Source organism: Aegilops tauschii, chromosome 1 (assembly GCF_002575655.3).
Source record: "Aegilops tauschii subsp. strangulata cultivar AL8/78 chromosome 1, Aet v6.0, whole genome shotgun sequence".
Taxonomy (NCBI): domain Eukaryota; kingdom Viridiplantae; phylum Streptophyta; class Magnoliopsida; order Poales; family Poaceae; genus Aegilops; species Aegilops tauschii.
This window is the reverse complement of record NC_053035.3, coordinates 215,201,519-215,221,434: the sequence shown is the minus strand read 5'-3', so window position 1 is coordinate 215,221,434 and position 19,916 is coordinate 215,201,519. Positions and strand designations below refer to the sequence as shown.

Below are 19,916 nucleotides of genomic sequence, written 5' to 3'. Positions count from 1 at the left end.
AATGTAGAATATCGCCAGCTCATCTACGTGCCTTGCCGGCCCTCTCGACGGAGTCTGGAAGAGTTGTTTGTTGCTCAAGGGAACCTGAACAGACTCGCTACCTCATGGTATCTTCCAGATCCAGAGTTTGCGTAGATTCGCCCAGGGTTGGTTTCCTGGACAGTGGCATTCTTAATGACAACTTCCCGATGCCACAAGATGATGAACAATTATGCTTTGTCCTCTTCCTCCTCTGGCGATTAGGCCCCCCTATCTACCCCTTCCTCGGAGGCCTTCTAAAATTCTATGGGATTTAACTCCATCACCTTACGCCCAACTCGATTCTTCACATAGCTGGGTTTGTCACTTTATGTGAGGCCTTCCTCGGCTGTGAGGGCCACTTTGATTTGTGGTGCAAATATTTCTGCCTGGTTCCTCGCATTTGAGAGGACAATCTTTTTGAGGTTGGAGGGGTCGAGGTGTGCAGAATTGTTGGAGCCGGATATCTTGTTGGCACCCCCAAAGACGACAGCGAGACATGGCAGAGTGAATGGTGCAAATATTTCTTCTCCTTTGGCCGGTCGGTTCAATGTGAGCAGGCCAGTAGAGTGGTGGACGACGACTATGGTGGCACACCAAGGTTGCATTTTTTCTGGGTAAACTCAGAATCTTGCCCTATGGCTTGATCAGGTGGCGTCGACGTCTGTGCGTTGTTACCTTGTTGAAGGTGTTGGTTCAAAGATCTACTTCGCGGTGATATCCTTGGCTGATATCTGGTTAGGTTCGTCGATATCGACATGCGAGCGGCAATTCTCTCTTGAAGGCACTGTGTTGGAGCATTGTGTCTTTTTCTACTAACAATGTTGCGGTGATTTGATTTCAAGATGCCGCGAAGCATGTCCGACGTGGATGGCCTCAAGTTTTTTTTTTGGCTCTTTGTAAGCTGGATTTGGCATTATCGATAATAACTAAATAATATATGTCCGTGTGCATCATCTGATGCAGAGGCCGGGAGTCTTTTCTTCTTTAAAAAAAAATAACATAACTAAGAAAAAAGTGTAGTGTCGTGGAGTAATGCCAACGCAGTTAAGTCCGTGCATGTGGCGGTTATGCTAATTCCTGTACAACTGTGCATCCATAGTTAATCCCTTTGTCGCTTCGTACGTTGTTGTTGATAGAACATGGCTTTGATGGATACGTTTTTTTTTCTTTTTCCTTTTCTTTTGCAAATTGCTTCGATTGATAATGTGCCCATGCTTCACCATCGCTGGGGGAATCATGTACCAATGCAAATATGCTTTATTTGTTGCTAGCTGCTGCTAACTACTTGCGCTGCTGTTGCCGGTGAAATTAACTCCATGTTGACCCATTAGAACATAATTCTGCTTGGTGGTCCCATGTACGAGCTATCCACAGCTGGGGGAATCCTATTTTCAGACAAAAATGGTTATTGTTGGCTCCCTGGAAAGAGCTGTAGACATAACTCTCCCTTGATTCGCAGCTCAATTCACTCACAGAGGTCCAGATTATGTGAAATGGTTGAGTACAAGGAGATAGTTTGCTCATGATCGCTAGCAAGCAAATATTTGCTCGCCAAACACTTCCTTTTTTTTCTTTAATACAGTACTTGCTGAATTGTGAAGTTCCCTAAAAAATCTGACTATATATATTTTGCCACATCAATAGATGTATATCAACTAACCGTCGTTGGTTGACCTACCCTACAATAAATTCATTGCACTTTGTTTGATATGAAGTTTCGATCCAAGCAAGTCAAAGGCAATCAATTGTATATAGAACAAACAGCGGCAGCGTCCATGACATCTGCCCCGATTTGGAGGACTGAAGATTTCAGAGATGAGTTACTTTTAGAACAAAAAAAGACAAGTCACAGATGGATAGACACCAGTACACCACTGCAAACTCGGGGACTCTGTAAATCGACTAGTTATTATTACTAGGATTTCACAAGAATTACGTAAAAGCGCTCTGAGATGCTTGAAATAGAACCCTAATTGGCCCCAAACCATCAACTGATAGGACAATATTTGCTAATCAAACAGCAACACATCATTTTTCCTTCAGAAACCAGCAATACATCATAAAAAAACTGGTGCCAGGCATGGATTGATCCCTAATTCTTTTGATGAGAATGGGAGAAACCTGCTGTAAAGATCCTAGGCTCCTACCATGTAAAGAGATCACAGATGTTTTCACCCGTTTTTACAACATAGTTTCACCGGCTTGCCAAGTCTACAAACACAAACATGACCCAGTTTTCCAACGGAAAAGGATCTATCTGGATGAGATAATCAGGAATATCATGAGGATCCATGGAACTGGTTCATCTCTTGGAGGTCACTCCACGGAGCAGCACCTCTGGTCGCATCGGACAATCAACAAAATCTCAAGGGCAAACTGCTCAACATAGAATATCATAGAATGGATGTGACGCGGACAGAGTGGTCTTCAGAACCAGTAACATAGATTGGCCGCGTGGGGTGCCAGTCCACACTTGTTATAGGTGCAGTATGAGGAAGTGTCCTCAACCCTCTCTCATGGCCTTGCACCTGAAAGGGATATAGTGGACTGCTGTGTTGGCATCTATCTACTTCAGCAAAACGAACTTAATTAGGGAGTGTGGACAATGTGGAAACCTGGTATATTGGAGCCCGAACCAAACCCGAAGAAGCAAGAAGTCTCTTGCCATTAGAATCCAACGCTACCTCATGCATGTGTTTGTTAAAGCTCTCAGGGTTACAAAACCTGGTGACAGAAGACAAATTAGGAGAAATCAGAAAGGAATGCTTCGCAGTTGCATAGTACACCAACACAATATACCATGCTGTTCTGGTAAAATAAAAGTTCAATCAGGCAGAGCATTCAAGTAGTTTAGCAGTCTCATGTCAAAAAGTACTCCAGCAGTCCATTGGCACAAATTCAACTAGCCGGACTGTCTAAATCGAGCTTAATCCTACACAAATAACAGTGTTCCTTTCAAATTTTCACCTAATATCAAGAAATCTAATGTGACATTTGTTAGAGTTATATTAGTGATGTCTTTTGACCTTCTGCACTCTAGTCTCTTGGCATCCTCATGCATGTGTATACATGCTGGTTTTGGCCTCTCAATAATATTAGTTGCATATTTCCTAACATGGTATTAGAGCTTCGTATTTCCTAACAACATTAGATATTATCAGATATCAGAGGCTGTGCATTCACATGGGATAGCTCAAGATTGTTATGAAAAAAAACTTAATTGTCAATTCGATGCATACTAATAATTTCAAAATTATGTGCTATTACTGAGTTTCAAGTATGCATCTAAAACTGTCTACAGACCCTATATAGGAAAAGCTTCAAGGAATACTGGTTTTCCTCAAACCTGTGGATTGACAAACAGTTTGGTGTGCAAAGTGTGTGTGAAATCTATATGCCAGATGCACCACACGAAAATGCATAGGAGCACATTAGCATAGAGATCTTGCTAGAAAACTATTGTTTTGCCTGAAACCAAATAGTTCAAATTAGTCTCTTTGGATTGGCTGAAAATATTTATTTCACATACTGCAAGACTGGATATGGCTGGTACACAGATTTATAGTATATGCGTACTTAAACACCTTTTCCACTCCCATTACTCCAATAAGTGGGAGTGAGAACATATGTGAAAGAAATGAAGGGTTTGAAGTACATTTTTACCAAACCAACACTAGCTGCCATTTGCAATTCAATGATGATTCACCAACTGTGAAATACTCTTACCTACTGCAATCTCTTGACCAAATAATCTGACCTTGATTGTGCAAGCTCCACTCAAATATCTAAAGATCATACAGTTAACATTAGATACAATACAACCACACAAGCTAAGCCAAAGATTATGGGGTACATATTTGTATACGAAAATCAATTAATACAAGTACGAAGTGAAAGTTAACCTATAACAATGCTACAGTTGTTACTTTGCCTAAAGCTGATTAAGCATTGGAATTTAGAAGACTGTATGATTCACAGGGTCCAATGGTGCATACAATTACCATTGTGTTATGTACTTGCATATACAGTATACATCAACAGAGTTGCATTTATGTACTAAAAGGGGCTATATACCTTTCCATCTGAGCCTAAACTGAAGATGCTTGTTTCAGCTGGCCCAAAAAGAACTGAGCTGACAGGGGAATCATGAGCAGGCCATCCGGTGATTTGTAGACCAGCAGACATGTCTATGTGCAGTAAAGGGAGTAGTACTATGGGCTCCAACAATCATAAAACACAAATAATATCTCAAAGAAACAACATAACCAAGTTCTAGCTGTCCTCAAGCAATAAATGATACCAAATACCAAGTCAATGGCAGTTAACATAATAAAAGGATACCAAACATGTGAATCATGCCATCTGTTGCAGAGGCTGCCAAGATCTTCCCATTGTGATTGAAGCAAAGTGAAGTAATAGCAGGTGGATCCTCGCCAAGAGGGAGGACTGTCTTCAAATAGAAGAAACGGAAATATATAACGGAAAGGTTACTGGCTAGAGACTTCCACTAGGTTCAAGATAAGGGGTTGAAAGAAAAAAAAATCAGTACCAGAGGCTTCCATGTTTTCATATGCCATACTGTCAAGGAGGCAAATCCTGTTCTGTCAAATATAGTTGATCCATGCCTGAAAAGTAATTTAAAGCTGGAAATAAGACAATACAATTGACGGTACAATAAGACAATGGTATTTGAGAGCTATACTACTAGTTGTAGATAGGTCGTGCTGAAACTAGTATTACTTTTATAGTTTAAATTGATATGTGAAAATAGGACAAAACTCTGCTGTCAGAAACAGGCGTTTAGCAGTAAAGCTTTTTTGTAGGAGAAAGAAGCTGCCATTTTGCAGCAACTGGCAACTGATTTCTTACAAAGCAAGAAATCTGAGGTTTACCATCTCGATGCAGCTGCGGAGACGAACACGGGATCTACAGGGCTACACTTCAAATCAAGCACACTGCAAGAAATTGAAAAGCTTCATCAGCATAGATACAGTTGTGAGCCCAAAAGTAATAGGTGGTAACTTCTAACCTTGGGAAGTCCTTGGATGTACTGAGGTCACAAACAACTCTCTTTGCATCAGCATTCCAAGCTTTAATGCCTCCATTAGCTGTGCCTATGAGCAGCTATTGTCAAGAGAAATGGGTGATAAAACAAAAGTCTTAAAATATGTTCTTCGAAGGTGAAATGGTGTGGAAAAACTAATGTGGTAGAATTAAAATATACGATAGACATACCAAGCGGTCAGATCTGCATTCCCAAGAAAGTGCTCTGACTTCAGCTCCACAGTATATAGTTGCATTTTTTGATGATGGTGTTGATGAGTCGTATGTCCAGATTCTTTATGAGTTTGAAAAATCAACGGGTCAAAGTCTAGAAACTTCAGTTAGGCAAAAAATAAATCAGAATTAAGATAGCGCAATTACCTCACTGTGCCATCAGTCGAAGAACTGGCAATATTTGATCCAGAAGCAGAAAACCGACAGCTACTTATGGAACTGTTATGGCCTAAAAATGTTTCCTGTTAGCAGGTTTAATTAGTGATATAGGAAACCACGAAGATGGATAATTACTAGGGATAAACTATAGCGTACCTGAAAATCCACCTTCACTTCAGGAAAATCTTCCTCTGTCACCAAAATCTGCTCATTTTCTGCAACAAAAGAAACATATTATTCTTCAAGATTTTCATATGTAAGACAAATGTAGTATCCTAAATGGGCATCTACAGAACAAATACATTGAAGAAAATCAAAACAGAAATATATGTTCGGTGAAGCATAAAAGTAATCCAAAGTGCGGATATTAGAATGGTTGATGGGAAAGAAAGGTTATGTACTTATGTCGGCAGACCAAAAAACATTAGTTACCTCGCATAACCCAATGGTAAATAATCATACATATGGTTGAGAAAACCAGTCTAAAAAAATATGGTACGGAAAAAAAACTAGCTAGTAAAAGGAGCCAACCTGCATTGCTCATCCAAGAAGAATCGCACAATTTCTCATCTCTTGATTTTACTGAACTCAAAGTATGTGAGTCAACACCCTGTATACTTGAAGTTGAGGATTCTTCGTAGACTCCTGAGGAAGCTTGTCCATCAGCGGAAGAACCAGCTGTAGTAATCTTGAGTAAATTCTTGTGTCCAGAATCAATACTATTACCACTCCTGTATTTATCAGTTATGAGATATTTAGCGGATACCCGTAGACGCTTGAGATTCGTAAAAACTCTAGCAGTCACATTCTACGTCATACTCTACATTGATAAGCTATGTAACCTAATAGTAAAGAAAGCTGAAGCTAAGAGCACTTGATGAACCTAGTTTTATTAGTTCTATCACATCTGTAAATCAGCTATTTGTATGCAAAGTTGCAAACAGATGATAGCCTATTTACAAAAGGCCATGCATCTGAAGATATATGAGCAATTTTGCAGTTTAAAGAGCATAGCTTTACCTTCTCAGCAGAGATAGTTCAACTTCCTTCACCTCTAACAATGCTTGCAGTTCTGACAATTTGTTATTCAGTTGCTTTATGTCACTCTTGAGGCACTTGATCATGTTTTTTTCAGTGCTAATCTTCAAAAGAGCTGGGATTCGTGGAAACTTAAGGATAAAACAGTGTTTAAGCAAACCATAATTTTAGTTTGGCGGTCAACAAGAATGCGAGTAAATTATAAATCTGATAAGAAGTTTGTGTATTAGGAAAGATGAAAAGCATCCTGCTAACTTGAGCACAATTGAATACGATTGCTGTAAAAGGATATGAGTACCATTGAATATCCCACTTAAGAAGTTCCGAAATGAAAGAACCAAAGTGTCTGACCATTCTTTGGAAAAATACATACGGAACTGTGGATCCAAGCTTGGGTTCTTAATATATGGTATAGCTGCATAGTGTCATTGAGATTGGCAAAGCGTAAGTAGAAGCAGACACAATGTGAGCAACAGAGCACTAGAAGGCTAAGAAGACGCACCAAACCATGCTATCCAATCTTCACGCTTTTGCATCAGATAACTGCCGCTTGCGCTAAAGAATTCAACAACTTTTTCTTGCCTTCCAGATTTCAAGGCATTGACAACATAATAGCGTAATACTGACTGCTCCAGTTTAAGAAGCGCCGTGTAGAGTACCGTGTCCGCAGGTGAAGTGAAACACTGTTTTAAAAAGCTGAAGATGCTTAGCAGTCTATCCAGTTGGTATTTTGGTATGTACACTGAGAACACTAAATCTAGGATCTTGTCTACTTCAAAGTTCCTGCCGATCTCGGTGGACAATTCTGCCTCGTAAGCTTGCAGCGTGTTCGTGAAACCCCTGAAGACAAGAAACTCCCTCACGAGTTCTTCGGCATACTGCACATTCTCCATTTCTGTCCAGTGTTACTGCAAATGGAAAGAAATAATAGCTAAGAGCATAAAAGTTTAAGCATAATGAAAAGAGTAAATGTGAGAAACTGACACTAGGCCAACAATGATCTCCACCCTACCCTAGAAAGTGTCAAGCAGGGACGGATCTAGATGGTGTGCCGGATGTGTGCACCGGCATAACCGGAAATTGTCGAGGCAAGTGGAGCTTAAGTAAACAGTTGGTGAGAACAAACTCATACCTCAAAACCTAATGGCCAAGAATTGCAGACCGGGTGGAGATGGCAGGAACGCGATGTCGCGACGAGGAAGGGCGGTAACGGCGATGGCAGCGACACGCGTTAGAGGCTGGGGTGTTTTGGGTGCCGCGTGGTGCTGGGGGCGACGGGGGCAGGGGGAGGCGTGGGGCGGGATTGAGGCGTCGGCGGTGACGCGAGGTAGCGGCGGCAGCCGTAGAGCACGCGGTGGTGGACTATGTGAGAGATTGGACTGAAGGAGAAAGAACAAAGAAATGTACAGGTACGGGGGAGAGCAGTAAAGCTTGGCTCTCGAGAGCGAAAAAAATTCTTTAAAAAATAGATTTTTTCCCCCATAATCCTAATTTCTATTCTTTTCCCAAACGAACGGAAGGCTTATATTAATCAAACGGAAGCATTAAAACTGCTAAAACAAAAGAAAAAATACAATTAAGTTCTTGGGGAGGTCTTCGTTATCAGCCTCCTGCACGTTCTGATGACGTTGATATTGTCACCGCTAGAGTTTCACATCATTACAAAACAAGAAGTTAGTATTCACACTGCAACATTGATCTCTTTCGTCGGCCTCTCAGGCACATCCACAAATTCCAGTAAATACAAAGCCGAAGATTCTCAAAAAATTTACATATACAATTCTTGAACGGATTGAGCAAAAAATAGCTAACCTTGCGAAGAATCAAGAGAGCTTCGAGAGAGTTGTGGAGACTCATATTCATGAGGTTAATGTTTGCATTGATCCATTAATTGTGGTTGTTGTTGTTATTAGAGAGCGACCCGAGGATATGGATGTTTCAGCAAAGAGTGGTGATGGTGAAGATGTGGGCATATATGAGCGTCCACGTAGAGCCACTTCATCTAGACCACCTACCACAAATGAGATCTATTCCAATTCCAGTGACGACTGATGGCTCTATTTTCTGATCCATCTTCAAGCTCATTTGTATCATAGTAACTCCATATATCATGCCACATTGAGTCATTCATACAATTCGTATGTTCATTATGCATAAATACCATTTTGATTCATTTTAATGCGAGCATTGCATACTCTTTAGTTTTTGTTAGTTTTATTAGTTTTCTTTTGTTTGTTGCCTTTGTAGGTGTATTGACACTCCCATGGACTTCGTACCTCGCAAATGACCAACCTGGAGCCAAACTGGAGAAGTTCCAGCCATCAGATCCAGGATCTTTGGATAGTTGGATAATTTGACATTTTCCAACTAGGCTAAATTGAAGAGCCAATAACATGGGTTTTTTATACGAGATCAACGAATCCAAGAACATCAAAATTAGATTCGTATGAAGAATGACGACCAAAATACAAAACTACACGTGCCAACTCGTGAGGGAAGACGGTGCGCGGTACGACCGTGTACCAACCCACCAGGGCTGCAAAATAAGCCATAACTTCGAGTCTTTTCACTGATTCATCCAGGTTTGCTCCTACAGGTAATTTGAGAAAATGCCACACCTTTCCTGGGACTTTGATCCTATAGCATCTTTCTTTTAATTGGATTAAATAGCACATCTTTGATTGATAGCTGGACAAAATAGCAGAAATTGGTTTTTCCCCTCCTTTTCCACGTCCAGGCCCATACCTCATGTTGGTTGGGACGAATTTGCCCTCGGATTGTTTCGTGGCCATATGAAACCAAGGAGACAGGGAGACAAAGCAGTGCGCCGCCGCCTCGACGTGCGTCCTTCATTACGCTACTGCTTCGCCATGCCTCCTCCCCGACGAGCTGCTGCCTGGCCGTGCCTCCTTCCCCGCACCAGCACCTCGCCGTTCCTCCTCCCACATGTCTCCCATCCAGGCGTTGCTCATTGCATTTGCTGCCTAGATGGAGAAGTGCTCGCTGGAGCTTGCTGTACCTGCTCCTTGCTAGCTTTCTTAACATATGGCTCAAATACTAGTGACACACACTAACAAATGTCTTCGTGTTGATGGTTGTAGCAACTATTATAAGAAGATATGGATGCTTCTTCATATGGCTGTATCAAAATTCAGATTGGATGGATGTAACATGTGTTGATGAATAGTTTTATTGATATGGATACAATAAAATTTTCAACATCATTCTCACCGTGAACAACACGTTTCTACTCGTACTCTTGAAGCTTGCCCACTAGCACTCCTCGTCCACCATAATGTTCATGGTCACATGTCAGACCTATCCGGCGCGCACTAGAATGTACATGTTCATGCCTCTGGGGAGGAAAAGAAGCAGGACAAGGGGATAACGGGATGAATCAGGGGAGGCGGCGGCACGCCGAGAAGTAAGCACGGCAAGGGGGACGGCTCATGGCAGAAGGAACGGCGAGGTGCTGGCGTTGTGCTTTGTTCTCTGTCTCGGTACGTTTCATATGACCAGGCAACGATCTGAGAGCAATTTAGTGTTGGGAATCATTGCATGGAAGAAAAATCTACGCACACGCAATGATATATCCATGGAGATGCATAGCAACGAGGGGGGAGTGTGTCTACGTACCCTCGTAGACCATAGGCGGAAGCGTTTCACAACGCGGTTGATGTAGTCTGATACGTCTCCAACGTATCTATAATTTTTTATTGTTTCATGCTATTATATATTCTGTTTTGGATGTTTAATGGGCTTTATTATACACTTTTATATTATTTTTGGGACTAACCTATTAACCCAAGGCCCAGTGCAAATTGTTGTTTTTTTGCCTATTTCAGTGTTTCGCAGAAAAGGAATATCAAACGGAGTCCAAACGGAATGAAACCTTCGGGAACGTGATTTTTGGAACAAATGTGATCCAGAGGACTTGGAGTGGACGTCAAGAAATCACCGAGGAGGCCACGAGGCAGGGAGGCGCGCCTGCCCCCTGGGCGCGCCCCCAACCCTCATGGGCCCCTCATGGCTCCACCGACCTACTTCTTCCTCCTATATATACCTACGTACCCCGAAACCATCCAGGAGCACCACGAAACCCTATTTGCACCGTCGCAACCTTCTGTACCCGTGAGATCCCATCTTGGGGCCTTTTCCGGTGCTCCGCCGGAGGGGGCACCGATCACGGAGGGCTTCTACATCAACACCATAGCCTCTCTAATGATGTGTGAGTAGTTCACCACAGACCTTCGGGCCCATAGTTATTAGCTAGATGGCTTCTTCTTCTCTCTCTTTGGATCTCAATACAAATTTCTCCTCGATCTTCTTGGATATCTATTCGATGTAACTCTTTTTGCGGTGTGTTTGTCGAGATCCGACGAATTGTGGGTTTATGATCAAGATTATCTATGAACAATATTTGAATCTTCTCTGAATTCTTTTATGTATGATTGGTTATCTTTGCAAGTCTCTTCGAATTATCAGTTTGGTTTGGCCTACTAGATTGATCTTTCTTGCAATGGGAGAAGTGCTTAGCTTTGGGTTCAATCTTGCGGTGTCCTTTCCCAGTGACAGCAGGGGCAGCAAGGCACGTATTGTATTGTTGCCATCGAGGATAAAAAAATGGGGTTTATATCATATTGCTTGAGTTTATCCCTCTACATCATGTCATCTTACTTAATGCGTTACTCTGTTCTTATGAACTTCTAGATGCATGCTGGATAGCGGTCGATGGGTGGAGTAATAGTAGTAGATGCAGGCAGGAGTCGGTCTACTTGTCACGGACGTGATGCCTATATACATGATATGCCTAGATATTCTCATAATTATGCACTTTTCTATCAATTGCTCGACAGTAATTTGTTCACCCACTGTAATACTTATGCTATCTTGAGAGAAGCCACTAGTGAAACCTATGGCCCCCGGGTCTATTTTCCATCATATTAATCTCCTGTCAACTAGCTATTTCTGTCGCCGTTTATTTTGCAATCTTTACTTTTAATCTTTATCATAAAAATACCAAAAATATTATCTTATCATCTCTATCAGATCTCACTTTTGCAAGTGGCCGTGAAGGGATTGACAACCCCTTTTATCGCGTTGGTTGCAAGGTTCTTATTTGTTTGTGTAGGTACGAGGGACTTGTGTGTGGCCTCCTACTAGATTGATACCTTGGTTCTCAAAAACTGAGGGAAATACTTACGCTACCTTGCTGCATCACCCTTTCCTCTTCAAGGGAAAAACCAACGCATGCTCAAGAGGTAGCATAGTCGAACTTCTTCGCGGTTCAACCAATCAAGTGCCGAACGCACGGCACCTCCGTGTTCTGCACATGTTCAGCTTGGTGATGTCCTCACCTTCTTGATCCAGCAAGACGTCGAGGTAGTATATGAGTTCCGTCAGCACGACGGCGTGGTGACGGTGATGGTGAAGTGATCTCCGCAGGGCTTCGCTTAAGCACTACGAAAATATGACCGGGGGTGTAAGCGGTGGAGGGGGCGCCGCACACGGCTAGGCAATTGTCCGGTGTGTGCTAGGGCGCCCCCCCACAGACATATATATATATATATATATATATAGGTGGGAGGGAGAGGGGAGAGGCCTAGGGGCGCCCCAAGTAGAACCGAATCCTACTTGGGCTCCTGCCCTTGGCCGCCCCTCCCTGCCATATATGTCGGAGGGGGAAGGAAAGAAGGGGGGATAGAGAAGGAAGTGGGAATCCTAATTTACACTTACCTTTCCTCCTTCCCCTTTCCTTCTCCACCTTGGCCGGCCCATATGGGGGGCGCACCAGCCCCTTGTGGCTGGTGTGTTTCTCCTCTTGGCCCATAAGGCCCATATCTTTTCCCGGGGGTGCCCGGAACCCCTTCCGATGACCCGATAAGTACGTGGTACCCCCCCCCCCCCCCCCGAAACACTTCCAGTGTTTGAATAGCATCGTCCTATATATCAATCTTTACCTCTCGACCATTTTGAGACTCCTCGTCATGTCCGTGATCTCATCCGAGACTCCAAACAACATTCAGTTACCAAATCACATAACTTATTTAATACTATATCGTCATCGAACGTTAAGCGTGCGGACCCTACGGGTTCGAGAACTATGTAGACACGAATGAGACACCTCACCGGTCAATAACCAATAGCGGAACCTGGATGCTCATATTGGCTCCTACATATTCTGCGAAGATCTTTATCGGTCGAACCGTTATGACAACATACGTAATTCCCTTTGTCCATCGGTATGTTACTTGCCCGAGATTCGATCGTCGGTATCTTCATACCTAGTTCAATCTCGTTACCGGCAAGTCTCTTTACTCGTTTCGTAATACATCACCTTGTGACTAACTCCTTAGTCGTTTGCTTGCAAGCTTATGATGTGTATTACCGAGAGGGCCCAGAGATACCTCTCCGATACTCGGAGTGACAAATCATAATCTTGATCTATGCCAACTCAACAAACACCTTCGGAGATACCTGTAGAGCATCTTTATGATCACCCAGTTACGTTGTTACGTTTGATAGCACACACGGCATTCCTCCATTATCTGGGAGTTGCATAATCTCATAGTCAAAGGAATATGTATTTGACATGAAGAAAGCAATAGCAATAAAACAGAACGATCATTATGCTAAGCAAACGGATGGGTCTTGTGAAGGAAATATGCCCTAGAGGCAATAATAAAGTTGTTATTTATATTTCCTTATATCATGATAAATTTTTATTATTCATGCTAGAATTGTGTTAACCAGAAACTTAGTACATGTGTGAATACATAGACAAACAGAGTGTCCCTAGTATGCCTGTACTAGACTAGCTCGTTAATCAAAGATGGTTAAGTTTCCTAGCCATAGACATGTGTTGTCATTTGATGAACGGGATCACATCATTAGAGAATGATGTGATGGACAAGACCCATCCGTTAGCTTAGCACTATGATCGTTTAGTTTATTGCTATTGCTTTCTTCATGACTTATACATGTTCGTATGACTATGAGATTATACAACTCCCGAATACCGGAAGAACACTTAGTGTGCTATCAAACGTCACAACATAATTGGGTGATTATAAAGATGGTGTTTGTTGAGTTGGCATAGATAGAGATTAGGATTTGTCACTCCGATTGTCGGAGAGGTATCTCTGGGCCCTCTCGGTAATGCACATCACTATAAGCCTTGCAAGCATTGTGACTAATGAGTTAGTTGCGGGATGATGCACTACGGAACGAGTAAAGAGACTTGCCGGTAACGAGATTGAACTAGGTATGATGATACCGACGATCGAATCTCGAGCAAGTAACATACCGATGACAAAGGGAACAACGTATGTTGTTGTGCGGTTTGACCGATAAAGATCTTCATAGAATATTGATACGTCTCCAACGTATCTATAATTTTTTTATTGTTCCATGCTATTATATTATCAATCTTGGATGTTTTATATGCATTTATATGCTATTTTATATGATTTTTGGGACTAACCTATTAACCTAGAGCCCAGTGCCAGTTTCTGTTTTTTACCTTGTTTTTGAGTTTGACAGAAAAGGAATACCAAACGGAGTCCAATTGACGTGCCAATTTTTGATGATTTTTTTTGACCAAAAGAAGCCCCCGGAGTAAAATAGTTGGGCCAGAAGTGCTTAGCTTTGGGTTCAATCTTGCGGCGTCCTTTCCCAGTGACAACAGGGGCAGCAAGGCACGTATTGTATTGTTGTCATCGAGGATAAAAGGATGGGGTTTATATCATATTGCTTGAGTTTACCACTCTACATCATGTCATCTTACCTAATGCGTTACTCTGTTCTTATGAACTTAATACTCTAGATGCATGCTGGATAGTGGTCGATGTGTGGTGTAATAGTAGTAGATGTAGGCAGGAGTCGGTCTACTTATCACGGACGTGATGCCTATATACATGATCATGCCTAGATATTCTCATAATTATGCCCTTTTCTATCAATTGCTCGACAGTAATTTGTTCACCCACCGTAATACTTATGCTATCTTGAGAGAAGCCACCAGTGAAACCTATGGCCCCCAGGTCTATTTTCCATCATATTAATCTCCTGTCAACTAGCTATTTCTGTCGCCGTTTATTTTGCAATCTTTACTTTTAATCTTTATCATAAAAATACCAAAAATATTATCTTATCATCTCTATCAGATCTCACTTTTGCAAGTGGCCGTGAAGGGATTGACAACCCCTTTATCGCGTTGGTTGCAAGGTTCTTATTTGTTTGTGTAGGTACGAGGGACTTGCGTGTGGCCTCCTACTGGATTGATACCTTGGTTCTCAAAAACTGAGGGAAACACTTACGCAACTTTGCCGCATCACCCTTTCCTCTTCAAGGGAAAAACCAACGCATGCTCAAGAGGTAGCAAGAAGGATTTCTGCGGCGTTGCCAGGGAGTCTACGCACAAGTCAAGACATACCAAGTACCCATCACAAACTCTTGTCCCTCGCATTACATTATTTGCCATTTGCCTCTCATTTTCCTCTCCCCCACTTCACCCTTGCCGTTTTATTCGCCCTCTCTTTCCGTTCGCCTCTTTTTCGCTTGCCCCTTGTGTCCCGTGTGCCGTCATGGCCAGTCCTTTATCTACTCCTTTGTCTCCCAGAATGAAGTTCTTAATTTTAAACAAAGGGAGGGAGAAAATCTAAAAGATGTTTGGTACAGAATTTGCAATGCGCAAAACAGATCTACTAGGAAGCAATCTACTTCCGTTCTTCTTCGCAATTTTTATGTAGGCATCACTCCTTGGAATAGATATATTCTTGATACCATTATCGGAGGAAATTTCTTGGGTAGCCATACTTTTGATTCTTATAATGCTATGATAGATTTGTTTGGCCCACCACCTCTTTTGGTTAATGGAACTATTTTAACTTTGGAACATGTGATGCAAAGGCTTGAAATTATTGAAAATAAAGTTGCCACCGTAGAGTTGATTGAAAATTTGTATAGAAAGATCCACAACCAAATTGCCCAATAGGAATCTAAGGTAGGAGTTGCTCTTAAATTTTTTAAAGAAAAGGAACCTATGGTTAACGAAAAGATAGATCAAGATTCCACTAGATAAAATTGAGGATATTATTACCAACCTAGGGTGTGCCTTTTCTTCCGTGAAAAATACTCCAAAACCTTCTAATGCTAAAATTGCCAAATTAATGTATGTTCCTAAAAATAAGGGTGAAACTTCTAGTAAGGAAAATGCGGATCTCAAATCCATAAGTGTTCACCCCGACTTTCTCGCTATCATTAAGGAACCTTTTGCTACAAATGATTTTCTCGATTTCTTGCCTAGGAGTTTGATAATTAATAAAAAAAAGGAAACTACTAAGGGTTATAGGTGTCTTATTGAAGAATTACCTACCAAAGATGATAATACCTAGATCTATCCTTGCCTTTATGCCTAATTAGGGGCGTTAAACGATAGCGCTTGTTGGGAGGCAACCCAATTTTATTTTTGTTTCTTGCTTTTTGGTTCTATTTAGTAATAAATAATCCATCTAGCTTCTGTTTAGATATGGTTTTATGTTTTAATTAGTGTTTGTGCCAAGTAGAACCTTTGGGAAGACTTGGGTGAAGTCTTTTTGATCTTGCTGTAAAAAAAAAAGAAACTTTAGCGCTCACGAGATTAGCTACAACTTTTTGCTGGAGAGTGATATTTAGTTGATTCTTTTTGAAGATGATTAATAGATAAATTCCTCACGTCCAGAAATTTATTTTAGAATTTTTGGAGTTCCAGAAGTTTGCGTTAGATACAGATTACTACAGACTATTCTGTTTTGACAAATTCTGTTTTTCGTGTGTTGTTTGCTTATTTTGATGAATCTATGGCTAGTAATGGAGTTTATGAACCATAGAGATGTTGGAATAAAGTAGGTTTAACACCAATATAAATAAAGAATGAGTTCATTACAGTATCTTAAAGTGGTGTTTTGTTTTCTTTCGCTAACGGAGCTCACGAGATTTTCTGTTAAGTTTTGTGTTGTGAAGTTTTCAAGTTTTGGGTAAAGATTTGATGGATTATGGAACAAGGAGTGGCAAGAGCCTAACCTTGGGGATTCCCAAGGCACCCCAAGGTAAAATCCAAGGACAACCAAAAAGCCTAATCTTGGGGATGCCCCGGAAGGCATCCCCTCTTTCGTCTTCGTCGATCAGTAACTTTACTTGGAGCTATATTTTTATTCACCACATGATATGTGTTTTGCTTGGAGCGTCTTGTATGATTTGAGTCTTTGCTTTTTAGTTTACCACAATCATCCTTGCTGTACACACCTTTTGAGAGAGACACACATGAACCGGAATTCATTAGAATACTCTATGTGCTTCACTTATATCTTTTTGAGTTAGATAATTTTGCTCTAGTGCTTCGCTTATATATTTTTAGAGCACGGCGGTGGTTTTATTTTATAGAAATAATTAATCTCTCATGATTCACTTATATTGTTTTGAGAGTCCTTTAGAACAGCATGGTAATTTGCTTTGGTTATAAAATTAGTCCTAATATGATAGGCATCCAAGATAAAAACTTTAAAGTGCATTGAATACTAAGAGAAGTTTGATACTTGATAGTTGTTTTGAGATATAAAGGTGGTATATTAGAGGTGTGCTAGTTGAGTAATTGTGAAACTGAGAAATACTTGTGTTGAAGGTTCAAGTCCCGTAGCATGCACGTATGGTAAACGTTGTGTGACAAATTTGAAGCATAAGGTGTTCTTTGATTGCTTTCCTTATGAGTGGCGGTCGGGGACGAGCGATAGTCTTTTCCTACCAATCTATCCCCCTAAGAGCATGTGCGTAGTGCTTGGTTTTGATGACTTGTTGATTTTTGCAACAAGTATGTGAGTTCTTTATGACTAATGTTGAGTCCATGGGTTATACACACTCTCACCCTTCCATCATTGCTAGCCTCTTCGGTACCGTGCATTGCCCTTTCTCACCTTGAGAGTTGGTGCAAACTTCGCCGATGCATCCAAACCCCGTGATATAATACGCTCTATCACACATAAGCCTCCTTATTTCTTCCTCAAAACAGCCACCATACCTACCTATTATGGCATTTCCATAGCCATTCCGAGATATATTGCCATGCAACTTTCCACCGTTCCGTTTATTATGACACGCATCATCATTGTCATATTGCCTTGCATGATCATGTAGTTAACATCGTATTTGTGGCAAAGCCACCATGCTTAATTTTTCATACATGTCACTCTTGATTCATTGCATATCCCGGTACACCGCCGGAAGCATTCACATAGAGTCATATTTTGTTCTAAGTATCGAGTTGTAATTCCTGAGTTGTAAGTAAATAAAAGTGTGATGATCATCATTAGAGCATTGTCCCATGTGAGGAAAGGATGATGGAGACTACGATTCCCCCATAAGTCGGGCTGAGACTCCGGACGAAAGAAAAAAAAAGAGGCCAAAAAAAAGAGAAGGCCCAAATAAAAAAACAGAGAAAAAGAGAGAAGGGACAATGTTACTATCCTTTTTCCACACTTGTGCTTCAAAAGCACCATGATCTTCATGATAGAGAGTCTCTTATTTTGTCACTTTCATATACTAGTGGGAATTCTACATTATAGAACTTGGCTTGTATATTCCAATGATGGGCTTCCTCAAATGCCCTAGGTCTTCGTGAGCAAGCAAGTTGGATGCACACCCACTTAGTTTGTTTTGTTGAGCTTTCATATATTTATAGCTCTAGTGCATCCGTTGCATGGCAATCCCTACTCCTTGCATTGACATCAATCGATGGACATCTCCATAGCCCGTTGATTAGCCGCGTCAATGTGAGACTTTCTCCTTTTTGTCTTCTCACAACAACCTCAATCATTATATTCTATTCCACCCATAGTGCTATGTCCACGGCTCGCGCTCATATATTGCGTAAAAGTTGAAAGAGTTTGAAAAGGCTAAGTATGAAACAATTGCTTGGCTTGTCATCGGGGTTGTGCATGATGAGAGCATTTTGTGTGACGAAAATGAAGCATGGCCAAACTATATGATTTTGTAGGGATAAGCTTTCTTTGGCTATGTTATTTTGATAAGACATAATTGCTTGGTTAGCATGCTTGAAGTATTATTATTTTTATGTCAACATTAAACTTTTATCTTGGATCTTTCGGATCTGAACATTCATGCCACAATAAAGAAAATTACATTGAAGAATATGCTAGAAAGCATTCCACATCAAAAATTCTGTTTTTATCATTTACCTCCTCGAGGACGAGCAAGAATTAAGCTTGGGGATGCTTGATACGTCTCCAACGTATCTATAATTTTTTATTGTTCCATGCTATTATATATTCTGTTTTGGATGTTTAATGGGCTTTATTATACACTTTTATATTATTTTTGGGACTAACCTATTAACTCAAGGCCCAGTGCAAAATGTTGTTTTTTTTGCCTATTTCAGTGTTTCGCAGAAAAGGAATATCAAACGGAGTCCAAACGGAATGAAACCTTCGGGAACGTGATTTTTGGAACAAACGTGATCCAGAGGACTTGGAGTGGACGTCAAGAAATCAACGAGGAGGCCACGAGACAGGGAGGCGCGCCCCCAACCCTCATGGGCCCCTCATGGCTCCACCGACCTACTTCCTCCTCCTATATATACCTACGTACCCCGAAACCATCCAGGAGCACCACGAAACCCTATTTGCACCGTCGCAACCTTCTGTACCCGTGAGATCCCATCTTGGGGCCTTTTCCGGCGCTCCGCCGGAGGGGGCATCGATCACGGAGGGCTTCTACATCAACACCATAGCCTCTCTAATGATGTGTGAGTAGTTCACCACAGACCTTCGGGCCCATAGTTATTAGCTAGATGGCTTCTTCTTCTCTCTCTTTGGATCTCAATACAAATTTCTTCTCGATCTTCTTGGATATCTATTCGATGTAACTCTTTTTGCGGTGTGTTTGTCGAGATCCGACGAATTGTGGGTTTATGATCAAGATTATCTATGAACAATATTTGAATCTTCTCTGAATTCTTTTATGTATGATTGGTTATCTTTGCAAGTCTCTTCGAATTATCAGTTTGGTTTGGCCTACTAGATTGATCTTTCTTGCAATGGGAGAAGTGCTTAGCTTTGGGTTCAATCTTGCGGTGTCCTTTCCCAGTGACAGCAGGGGCAGCAAGGCACGTATTGTATTGTTGCCATCGAGGATAAAAAGATGGGGTTTATATCATATTGCTTGAGTTTATCCCTCTACATCATGTCATCTTACCTAATGCGTTACTCTGTTCTTATGAACTTAATACTCTAGATGCATGCTGGATAGCGGTCGATGTGTGGAGTAATAGTAGTAGATGCAGGCAGGAGTCGGTCTACTTGTCACGAACGTGATGCCTATATACATGATCATGCCTAGATATTCTCATAATTATGCACTTTTGTATCAAT

The 19,916-nt window shown here is 41.3% G+C and overlaps 1 protein-coding gene across 2 annotated transcripts; it reads right to left on the bottom strand.

The window, feature by feature from the left end:
• Positions 1-2,026: 2,026 nt before the first annotated feature.
• LOC109758726 (uncharacterized) lies at positions 2,027-7,928 on the bottom strand. Of its 2 annotated transcripts, none has more exons than XM_020317589.4 (16): positions 7,628-7,928; positions 6,998-7,403; positions 6,788-6,910; positions 6,478-6,619; positions 5,989-6,188; positions 5,614-5,672; positions 5,446-5,540; positions 5,257-5,359; positions 5,051-5,145; positions 4,914-4,976; positions 4,571-4,646; positions 4,363-4,471; positions 4,096-4,208; positions 3,748-3,806; positions 2,637-2,745; positions 2,027-2,549 (listed from the first exon to the last, which is right to left on the bottom strand). In XM_020317589.4, the coding sequence occupies exons 2-16, from the start codon at positions 7,386-7,388 to the stop codon at positions 2,415-2,417; spliced, it is 1,872 nt and encodes a 623-aa protein (XP_020173178.1). In that variant the 5' UTR covers positions 7,389-7,403; positions 7,628-7,928; the 3' UTR covers positions 2,027-2,414. The 2 variants fall into 2 exon arrangements, with proteins under 2 accessions (XP_020173178.1, XP_073367053.1); XM_073510952.1 differs by having other exon boundaries at positions 6,478-6,620; positions 6,789-6,910; positions 7,508-7,890.
• Between the last annotated feature and the right edge of the window lie 11,988 nt (positions 7,929-19,916).

Excerpts from the sequence above, each read along its gene's own strand:
- LOC109758726 (XM_020317589.4), bottom strand. The coding sequence starts at position 7,388 with ATGGAGAATGTGCAGTATGCCGAAGAACTCGTGAGGGAGTTTCTTGTC. Across the intron at positions 6,189-6,477 it reads GAACTATCTCTGCTGAGAAG|GAGTGGTAATAGTATTGATT; the intron begins GTAAAGCTATGC and ends TGATAAATACAG. Across the intron at positions 5,146-5,256 it reads AATGCAGATCTGACCGCTTG|CTGCTCATAGGCACAGCTAA; the intron begins GTATGTCTATCG and ends TCTTGACAATAG.